Source organism: Spermophilus citellus (assembly GCF_964194105.1).
Source record: "Spermophilus citellus genome assembly, chromosome: 3".
Lineage (NCBI taxonomy): Eukaryota > Metazoa > Chordata > Mammalia > Rodentia > Sciuridae > Spermophilus > Spermophilus citellus.
Window position 1 is genome coordinate 203,974,430 of NC_138184.1, and position 11,307 is coordinate 203,985,736.

General features: G+C 35.4%; 1 protein-coding gene across 5 annotated transcripts; it reads right to left on the bottom strand.

Annotated features, from left to right (window-relative positions):
• Positions 1 to 534: 534 nt before the first annotated feature.
• Positions 535 to 10,890, bottom strand: STEAP1 (STEAP family member 1). 5 transcript variants are annotated; one of them, XM_081285125.1, is made up of 7 exons: positions 10,776 to 10,858; positions 9,330 to 9,401; positions 7,886 to 7,939; positions 6,699 to 6,810; positions 4,041 to 4,553; positions 2,908 to 3,072; positions 535 to 885 (listed from the first exon to the last, which is right to left on the bottom strand). In XM_081285125.1, exons 4-7 carry the CDS (start codon positions 6,777 to 6,779, stop codon positions 628 to 630), a joined length of 1,017 nt encoding a protein of 338 aa, XP_081141251.1. In that variant the 5' UTR covers positions 6,780 to 6,810; positions 7,886 to 7,939; positions 9,330 to 9,401; positions 10,776 to 10,858; the 3' UTR covers positions 535 to 627. The 5 variants fall into 5 exon arrangements, with proteins under 5 accessions (XP_081141251.1, XP_081141252.1, XP_081141253.1 ...); XM_081285126.1 differs by lacking the exon at positions 9,330 to 9,401 and having other exon boundaries at positions 10,776 to 10,833; XM_081285127.1 differs by lacking the exons at positions 7,886 to 7,939; positions 9,330 to 9,401 and adding an exon at positions 7,354 to 7,441 and having other exon boundaries at positions 10,776 to 10,826.
• Between the last annotated feature and the right edge of the window lie 417 nt (positions 10,891 to 11,307).

Consider the following 11,307-nt stretch of genomic DNA (forward strand, 5'->3'; position numbering starts at 1 on the left):
CGAGTGTTTCAGGAATAAACCTGGTTAGAATAGAAAGTTCTGTAGAAATAGTCATACCGTACCTCATAAATATGTGCAACAATTATGTGTTAATAAACAATTTTTAAATTTAAGAGATGGAATTGCTAACTACCCTGCTTTGATCATCATACACTGTGTGATATGGTGCAGTATCACACTGTACCCAAACATGTACAATTAAAATAATAATAGTAAATAGAATAAATTTTTATAGAGAATAAAAAAACAATAATCATAAGTGCTGAATATACTTGTAGATTCAGGTGGCATATTTTTCATTACTTATGATACATGTTTGGTAGGTAGAAAAGACTGGTATTTTAAGGCCTTTCATCACTTATAGTGTTATATACTCTGACAAATTAGATGTGATTGTTTTTGTTATGCTTAGTTTTATCAACAGAAAATATGTTAAAGATCAGTATTAAAAATGTTGTTTTGCTTTGAATCAAATGTGAAAGAAAATACACAAATTTCAAACTCATCACCCATAAACAGAGAGATAAAGTAGGATCCTCAAGTGGTCATTTTATTAACAAATACAAATTTGAAATGTTTATGATAAAACATGTTAACGTTGAACAAAAATGTGTGTAAATAGTAATTCTACAACTGAGAGGACATCTCAGTTTTGTTAATTTTGGTGACGTCTTCCCAACCACGTCTAATTTTCAGTATCTTCTTCCTTAAGCATGGCAGGAATAGTACAGTTTTACATATCAGGACAACGATTGGGAGAAAAACAGCTATCATAAAAGTTGGAGGTGTATACCATACAAATTGTTTTATATCTACCCATTTATTCCAGGCAAAAATCAATGCATGTATTGTACCAAGTAGAAGTGAAACAATTCCTAGTTTGCTCTGTAAAAGAAAAACAAAATTACCTTAGTGAATTTTGGTTCAATAAGAGTTTGTTCCATCCTATTTCATCTGAATCTGTTCTGTTGCTTGGAAAACCTTCCATTTGTTTATTAGTGTTTTCCTAACACATTTCTCAACAATGTCCATTCACATATTTCTACGCATTTTACATATTCCCCCTTATCACCTCACTTTTGGGGAATGTTCTCATCTCCAGGCTAAACTGAGAAAATTCACAGTCTTCCTTTTAGTCTCAGGTGATCAATACTTCTATCTTTTCTTTCTCTGCCATTTTGTTCATCTCTTTTATGATGTTTATTTTATCATGCGTTGTCTAATGCATTTGCTTAAACTAAAACCAGAAACTGACTCTTATTTATCACAAGGTCACTGCAAAGTCAACATGAAGTGCACATTTCAGGTATTCAATAAAGGTAGGTTGACCAAAGATTACTGCAAATATCAGCTTGACTTCAATGATCTTATTAAACTGTGAACACAACTAATGTGATTCACTCTGATTTTGGTAAATGAATACTAAAGTGAATGAATATGTTTTTCAAAAAAATTAAACATTCAGATGAAATGGGAAAAAACTTGTAATTATTTCAATGTTTCAGCAAAATCTAGAGATGTAAAGAAAAATTTGAGCTTTCTTTGGAATACTCTAACATCATACAGATTAGGTACTTATAAATAGTTGCTCATGTATATAATTTTATGGCATTCTCACGATAGCTCTTCTAGGTGGCTTTTGATTTCTATTCACTTTACTGGAAATGGTCATGAGTCTGCCAGAATGAATCTAACTCACAATTACTATACTCTTGAACCCCAATAAATACAATTAAGTAGTTAAGTTTATATTTTCAGATATGAATCTCTTAGGTAAATAATAGTGTAATTCTGAATGAAAAGTTACTAGATTAGTCATTGAAAAATACACATATTTGGTTGCAGATTAATCTTACCAAATGTGTACAGTATACTTATTATAATCTGGGTATTGTACCTACAGTGGAATGAACTCAGTTGCTAAGATGCAGTGTTTGAATCTCTAATTAAATCTGAAAAATTATGCTCCGCTCATATGTGGCAGGCAAACATTTCCTGAGGAACAGAGAACTCCAATGGCTTCCAGGCTGAACATACACATTTGGAAAACACTTTGCTTAGAGAATGCGGTATCATCTCTAAACCACATTGGAATAATTCAGATGCAGAGATATTTCCCAGCTTAATTAGATGTGTTTGTTGGATATGATGTGCAGATATGTAGAAAGGATAGTGGGGAATGTCTGACTTTGTGGAAATTTCAAAAGATGTCCACCCATGAAAGTTAAGGCTATGTAATTAAAACAATTTTGGCAGTGTTCATGATGGAATTAAACTTAGTCCTTTGAATTTTACAGATATGGGCCCCCTTCTGAAGTCTGGCACAATGATCTTCTTAAGTGTAATCTTCCACTAGGAGATAAATTTAAGTAAATCTAAGATAGTTTTTGAGTCCCAGGAGTATTTAGAAACTTCAAAGGAGTAAACTATCTAAAATGTAACTTGGGGAAAAGCAGGTCTTAAAATGAGATATTAGAATACCTTTGGTTAATAAAAGTCTTTATTTTTAATGAGAGATTTTTCATCCTAGATAGAATAAAACTGTGCAATTTAAAAGGCATGACTCAAGTCAGGGGATGGGTAAAAGAATTTTTTAATTTGTAGGAACTATTAACCATGGATATTCCTAGAATATCACATTATAGTTATTAGGTGGGTAGCAAATATAACAAGTTTCAAATGTTAGAATATTTTTCTTTTAGTGATGCCTTTTATTTATGTCTATAAAATGCATCCTATTTAGAAGCAATAGAGAAAAAACAAGAGAACACTTTATTAACTGGAACAAGTGTGGGATATTTATATTGGAAGGCATTTGTTATTCTTTATGGGCTACGGTCAAATATTTAATATTAGAAGCACAAAAAATTGGCCTCTCTGAGGGACTAGATTATTTAAATTATTTACCTGAATATAACGGAATTCTCTCCATGTCAAAGAGTCACTCACAGATGGAATAGATGTCACAGCCAACAAAGTCAGTATTGCAAGTCCCACAATTCCCAGAGATACATAAATCTCCATTCTCCAAACATCGTGCTCAATCCAGGCATCTTCTTTATTTTGTTGGACCTACCAGAAGGTAAAAGAGGAAAGAAAATACGGAAACCACACTCATTTCTCACCTGTGAATCTCTTATACATGCTTTGTCTAAAATGAGCCTACACAATTTGTAACTTTGTTTTTTTTTACATTCCTTTAAGAGTAATTCAGAGCTCTTTCTTTCTTTATATTAATATAATATTTATATAATACATTTTAATTATCTAATAATTATTTAGTGGTCTACTTATATGGAATTGTAGTCAATGTAATGTGGTATTGCAAACAGAAGAACAATCAGCATTAAAAAGTAGTCTTGTGAGGGTGTTAGAGGATTGAAATGTGGCCCTGTCCATTAAATAAATAAATAAATAAATAAACACATACACACATTAATGTATATTATATATTATTTGATACATATATTTATATATACATATAAATATATACATATATTTAGTATATATGTGTGTGTGTGTGTGTGTATATATATATATATATATATATATATATATATATATATATATATCCATACATATATATATTTATTACCAGGGATTGAGAACAGATGCCAGAGGCCCTTAACCACTAAGCCACATCCTGGCCCTTTTTAAAATGTTTTATTTTGAGACAGGGTCTCACTAAATTGCTTAGGGCCTCATAAAATTGCTGAGGCTGGCCTTGAATTTGTGATCCTCCTGCCTCAGCATCCTGAGTTGTTGGGATTACAGGCATGCACCACCCTTCTCGGCAACAAAATATTTTTTTAATATTGTTAAAGTTGTACTTTATTTTCAGCTTAAAGAACATTTCTTAATATAAAACTATACAACTAAGCCCTAATGTGACTATAATAAAATTTTAAAAAATTAGATAACTTTCTCAATCCAGGGTTTCAATGGGGGCTTGGGGTATTGATATTACAATGAGAAGAGATTAATTTGTTAGTTGACTTAGACTTTTTAGTTTAGTAATACTGCCAACATCTTTATCCTACCTGTTGGTATGCCCATTTTAGCAACTTGTATCTGTAGGATCGCCTCATTGGATAAGACAGACTATAAATTGCATGTAGAACAGCAAAAAAGAAACTGAGAAGCCCAAACTGCTTTCTTGTTAACATCCACCTATCTAGCCAAGGTGGGAACTTCTTATACTTCGTTCCATTGCGAAGTTGTACAATTGCTGCTATCACGCCTGGCAAATAAACCAATGCCAAGAGGGTGATGGAAACCACTGGCAAGACTTTGTTAATGACCAGGATTGGAATCTTATAAAAATACTGTTGATGGTAAGTAACTAAAGGATGAATTATTTCCCTCAGGAGAGTGTAAAGAAAGGTCAGAGATGATATAATAGCAGCTATTTTAATTGGCAGACGCCATTTTGGAAAGAGTTCCTGTTTGTGCTGAAGTTCTGAGGGGCAATCAAATTCATCAACATGGGCTGTTTGCTGCAAATGCAAAAGCACAGGTCTTTTTAGCATGCTGGTCTCTCCAGTGTCCTTAGTCTACAAAAAAAGAGAAAAGATATATCTTAAAATTGAACAAAACAGTTAAATTTTCCTTAATCTAATTAATTATGGCCCAGTCATTGTGCTTCTCTGTGAATAAGGGCATTGAGAATCTTGCTTTGGATATTGGTCAGATAAAGATAGCATAGTTTATGTAACTGACTAAAGGTCTACTTGGCTACTTTGAAATTCTCCATTCATTTCTGTTATTCATTTTTTTTAAGAAAAAAGAAACACATACTTCTAATACCTCCACAAAAGCATAGGCCCTTGTGTCTATTTTGAAGATGTGAAATAATGGAATATGGCAACAGAGAAGTCAAAATTGAAAAAAGGTTTTTAAAATCACAATAATCTCTGGTAAAATAATAAACTTATAAATTGTAATATTTGTGTTTGTTTTGCAAATATTTTATTGGTTCCTAGGTAACTCTTGGTAACGCACTGAAGAGTGAATTATTCATTAATTCAAAACATGAAGGATCAGGAATAATATGGTCATGACTATTCTGGATAAATTATGGATAAAAATCCATAATTTCCATCATGTAGTCTTGCTTTATATAGTTTATTTTTTTTAAAAAAAACTCATTTGTTTAAGTATTGATAGACATATATACTATCAGAAGGTAAAACAAAGGCTATATATAACTAGTTAAATCCCACAGAGATGATCTATTTCCTGAGAAAGTTAGTCTTGATCCAGTTGAATTTCTAGGTAGTCAACAATTCAAAAGAAGATTATATTGAATAATTTGTCATTTCTCCAACTGATACACATAAAAATTTTAAAAAGCTCAAAATGAGATTTAATATCAGTGTTTCATATTGTGCTATTATTATGAATAAATTTGCTTCTCACTCAATGCTATTATTCACTTTTATAGCTCTCTATATGGAACCAGAACATTTTAATGCTTTAAATGATGTTAGTGATTATCTTGTTCATCTCATTTTATGCAGAGTAACTCTAATTCACATGGTTCTCTATAATTTTCAGTGTTCAAAAAATGATCCCTTTTACCATTTGAATTTTACTTTGAGTAATAAATCACTGTTACATCCAATGCTTATTCTAATTACTCCATCTAGAAAGGCTATAGCTTCTGTCATTTCTTCATGTTAATACAGACTAAGTATAATTAACTGAGATCAATTCTCTGGTTAAGAGTGAAGAATTATGGAACAGCAAGGAAAACAACTTGAAAAGAGAAATGATTTTGTTTTATGTACACAGTTACTTTTATAGGGTATGTGTTTATAATTTCTTAATTATTTTTTCATTTTATGTGATTAAGATAAGATAAATAATTTCTGTTAAAAACTATACTTGAAACAATTCAGAAAGGTAAGAGTTTGGAACTAAAATTTTCTGCCTCTTTTTAAGCCAAATATTATAATAAGAAACATTTAATCCTGTGGTTGACCAAAAGTGGGACAAGGGATTCTTATCCAAAAGTGATTTTTTTTTGGTTGAACAATGAATCATCGATTTACTTGGTGATCTCTTAGTAAGCTACCACAGTGTCTGTGAGAAAAATGTTTGCTTACAAAATTATGTTATATGGCATTCTACTTAAATTTTTTTTAATGTTTCTTTTATAGACTGTTAGAATTGGAAGGAACTTAGGGATTATCTCATTCAACTCTTTCTTTCACTTTTTTGTTTTGGTATCAAGGAATGAAACCAGGGGTGCTGAACCACTGAGCAACAACCCCAGCCCTTTTTATTTTTTATTTTGAGACAGGGTCTTGTTAAATTGCTTAGGGCCTTACTAAGTTGCTGAGGCTGGATTTGAACTTGCAATCCTCCTGCCTCAGCCTCTGAATTACTGGGATTTACAGGTAGGTATGTGCCACCATATCTGGCTCTAACCTTTTCACTTTATAGATAAACCAATGCCCAAAATTTTCAGTGACTTCTTGAAGGTTATTCAGCTCAGTCCCTGAATATCAGTCAAAGTACTATTTCTCTCATATGTACCATACTGCCCGTTACCATCACAGTATTAGTGACAGGAACCCAGTGCCCATATCAGCAGACTAGGATGAAAATCACTTTCACAACACCGGGAGATACAGAATGGCATTTGAATTAGGTTTAAAGATTTTAATTATTAAACCCTATTTTTATTATTTTACCAAAAAATCATCATCTTCTAGATTTTTCCTAGGCTTCGTTTTCCAAAGTTCTTGGTTTGTGGTATCTTTTCTGCTGTCCATGAAGTCTATAAAATAGTATGGCTTCAGCCACCTAGAAAAATAAAAAATAAGTAATCTTTTCAAGTCTATTGTATTTATGATGTTAATGTTTGATGGGATGATATGGAGGATTTACTCACTTAAATATTAGAAAAGCAAATAACTTTCAATTAAAATTCAGAAAGTGACTGATTTACAGATTTGAAGAGTCTCAGACTAGTGCATTCATGTCAGGAGTAATCACTGTTCTTCAGTAAGTAGTAATTAGTTTTTGTGCAGGAACTGCCAATGTCTACATGGAATACAAAGTGTCCCAACCTTTTACCTTTAGAAGTTTAACTCCAGGTTCTCATTGAGAGGAAAGCCAACTCTCCTCAAGGGTCAACAAAATTAGAAATGCATTTATTTTTTAGAATAACACTGTTATCAATGAGAGATGGAGGTAGATGATAAAAAATTATACTTCAGGATTATGTGCAGTTTTTGGGAGGGCAGTACTGGGGATTGAACTCAGGGGCACTCAACCACTGAGCCACATCCCCAGCGCTTTTTTGTATTTTATTGAGAGACATGGTCTCACTGAGTTGCTTAGCACCTTGCTGTTGCCGAGGCTGGCTTTGAACTTGAGATCCTCCTGCCTCAGCCTCCGGAGCCACTGGGATTACAGGTGTGGGCCACTGCAACTGGCAGAATCATATGTTAATAGACCTTCAGTATTGACACTGGACTTCTGACATAAAAATTAATTGATTTTTATGAGGAAATGTTTCTGAGTTTCAAACAAGGAACAGAACAGATACTGTTAGTAAAGCAAGCCCTGATTAATGGAATAAAAGACTAAAATTGTTATTTTCAAAGCGTCATTTCTTTTTCCCACCAGAGTAATGGGCCAGGCTTTGTTGGTAAGACAGGAATTTCTAGTATATTTCCAGTGGAGGTGTTGAGTTGTGTTCGATCATTGACATGCCTGCAGTAACTAGTCAACCCTTTGGAAGATATTTTGTCATTTTTTAATTTTTTTTTACCCGATAAGGAAATCTTTTCCATAGCCACTTTCACAGATCCTCATCCAGGCTTGGTGTAACACTTTTTAAGGAAGACAAACATGATGTTGTAATATTACTCACTGTTTTTATTAGTTCCAAATTTATTTCCAGACAAATACATCTTCAGTTCATACTCTATGAAAAACAGATTAGATAATACAACGGTTGATGGAAAACATTCTGTTTCCCAGTGTTTTTAGATCATCTACATTTTTAGTATGTTCTTAGTGCTTATAGAACATCTGTAAAACTTTATTAGGTGTAAAGTTATTTCTAGAAATACTTTAAAATACTTAAAAACATTCTCCAACTTTTAAGGGTTAGATCTTTACAAAGAATAAAAAGGAGTCACTTTTACATAATGCCAATGTTTTCTTTGTTGAGGAGCTCCTGGGACAGTTTCCTGATATTATTAATCTTTGAATTTCAGAACATTCATGATGAGGATACAGATTGAGGATCCCTAATCCGAAAATCCAAAACTTCTTGAGCACTGATCTCATGCTACAAGTGGAAAATTCCATATCTGACTTCCTGTTGCAGGTTGCAGTCAAATCACCAGTGCATTAAAAACATTGTATAAAATTACCTTTGGGCTATGTGTACAGGTGCATATGAAACAGGTGCATATGAATTTTGTATTTAGACTTGGGTCCTATCCCCAAGATATATCATTGTATATATGTACATATTCCAAAAAATTAAAAACATTTCTTATCCTAAGGAAATTAGATAAGGGATATATAACGTGTAATTGTTGTTTTGGTTGTGCACAGTCTCTTTCCATTTTTTTCCTGATGTAAAATGTTTTCTTTATTTGGAGATATGCCCTTTTTATCTCCAATATTGTGTCAGGAGGTTGTCAGTTATAGTAACACCCAGGCTTTGGCCATAGAAATGGGCATACGCTAAGTTGAGATGCTACAGAACTACCATGCTTTCCTGCCCGAATGCTGTAAGGAGGAAGATGTCTTTATTTTAATAGGAGAAAGACAACATAGAGAAGTAGAAAAGAAACAGGAGAGTCCTAGTGGCATATTTTGAGTACTATAGTCTCTGAGATTAGATCTTGAATATCTCAACTACACAGTCAATACATTCCCTTTTTGGCTCCAGTTGGTTTGAGTTGAGTGTTGATCACTGGCTTTTGAAAGAATTCTGGGTAAAAACATATGCCAATTATCAACTATCTACCAACATGATTCTATATAGATACTAAAGAGGAAAAAGAGAAATAAGGCTTTGGGCCACCCTGAAAAATCGTACATTCTATTGTCAGGAAGTATTATTTCACTTTATTTGGTGATGTAACCAACATTGCAAATTTGGAATGGTATCTAGAAGCAGAATACCATCTATAATCAAATACAAGGAATAATTTGCCATGTTTAAAGGCTATTTTAACTTGGAGTTTCAGAGTTAAAGATAACATATAAACACATGTTTATTCAATAGTCATTAACTATAGTGGAAGGAATGATGTCAGACAGTGGGAAAATAAAGTTAAATGAGCTAAAGCCTCTACCCTTAAACATCTTGAAATCCAGGAGAAAAGGCAACCATTTCAACAAGTAACTTCATGGTAGTATGCTGTATCCTAAAAAAAAGAAAAAGTTTTATGGAAAGATGGTGGCATTGGAAGGGAAACAGAGTCCTGGGACATCTAGCAAGTTGGCAGTGTTTGCTGACAAAGGTCCACTTTGAGATTCCAAGTGCAAAGTCAGAGTGGTCCTGGAGGGAGATCGTGCTGAAGAGCAAAGCCAAGAAAAAGTCCATGGCCATGAGAGAGAGAGAGAGAGAGAGAGAGAGAGAGAGAGAGAGAGAGAGAGAGAGAGAGATGACTGTGGGGACCACAGTACACTTTGTGCCCAGAAACCAGGAAAATAAATTATCAGTCAAAACATATTGGTTTCCAACAGACATTAACTAAATATATAATTGAGGTTCTACAGCAAATTTTCCTTTTCATAAAACAAGCAAACAAACCTAACAGGAAACAGCAGTGTGAAGATGTTAGGAACTCCAGAACTTGACCCAACATTCTCTAATTTTCTTCCTATTAAAAAGTGAAGCATATTTCTGATGAGACTGTTCTGTTTTGCTGTACCAGGATAGCAGCCTGGTGTTCCTACTAAATATTGACACAGCCCAACAAACTCATGTTTATGGCCAAGAATTTAGAATATCAAGAAACCCAAAGACTGGAACACATTGTGGGTTGCCTTGCATTTCCAACCTTCTATCCTTTCAAGTGCACACTTGCTTCAGGACATTTAACTATGTGAAGGGAAGGTAGTTTTCTTCACTGCATCGTTTTTTTGTTTTTTGTTTTTAAAAAGCATTGTGCCCCCTCCCCTATTTAACATTCATGCTAAATGAATGGCCATTTATTAAAAGTCAGGATACTATTAGGATTTTTTTTTCTTCAAAAAGAACAGAGTAAGGAATTTGGAAGTGTATGTAAATTCTATGTCTATAAGCCCCCTTCAGTAGATTTGACTAGAGCGACATGTTTAAATACCTTGATGGACTGTTTTGGAGGGAACCTGAACCACACCCAGATCCTAAAAGAGTCGGACCAAAGAACCTAATAAAAACTTGCTGTTACTAGGAAACCTGAAGCCGAAGTTGCCCAATTTTAAGTATCGTGTACCAACCATTCATCAATGCAGTGCAAACCGGTGGGAACTTTACCAAGTTGGAAAACTTGCCATCAGAACCCAACCTGAGGACTCACTTCATAAGCCATCCGGTGAAAAGGCCTCCAGTGAGTCCCCGGCTCCCACCCCTGCCCCGGGTACACTCGCGCGGTGTGCTCTGCGGTGGGGTGGAGCCGAGGTAAGCAGCCAACTGCGCCCGGACCGCGGCGGGCGTGCGACCCTTAACCACTCCCGGGGCTGGGGACGGGCTTCGCGGGGGGCGCGCGGGCGCAGGGAGCAAGCGGCCAGCAAGGCCGATTCGAAGGACTCACCAGCTCTTCTTTGGGACCCGACGGTGAGTCTGGCAAGTCCGGCCGCCGTGGGTGCTGGAGGTGGCGGCCCGGCGGCTCTGAGCCCAGTTCCCTAAGCTGCTCGCCCCGGGCTGACCCCGCCCCCTCGTCAACTGCGCGACCAGCGCCGCCTGCTGGCGCCCGTGTCTGCGGGGCTCCTGCTCAGATCCCCGGTCCCCACGTTGCAACCTGGCCCCTCCCAGTTTCCTTTCAAATAATTCGGCCCTCTGCTTGAGATCTTCTCCCGGCGCTTACACCCCTCCCTAACTCCTACCCCAACAACGCACATTCGTGCATCCTTTGGAGCAGCGGTTCTCAGACTTCGAGGTGCATCACAATCACCAAGTTTTCCAAACTGGTAAAGTTACCACGGGTTTTCTAGAGAAAGCCTAGAAAAAAACCGGCTGCTGGAATCCATTCAGTTTCCAATTCAGTAGTTCTGGGAAGGCGCCTGAGATTCTGCAGCTCTCAGATGATACCAAGCATTCCCAGATTTTGAGAAGGATTGCTTTAA

What these genes read in the sequence shown, in the direction of transcription:
- STEAP1 (XM_081285123.1), bottom strand. An exon ending in TAGAAGATGATGATTTTTTG is followed by an intron (nt 4,554 to 6,698) that starts GTAAAATAATAA and finishes CTTTTTTTGTAG; the next exon opens with ACTAAGGACACTGGAGAGAC. An exon ending in TAAAATGGGCATACCAACAG is followed by an intron (nt 3,073 to 4,040) that starts GTAGGATAAAGA and finishes ACCTTCTGGTAG; the next exon opens with GTCCAACAAAATAAAGAAGA.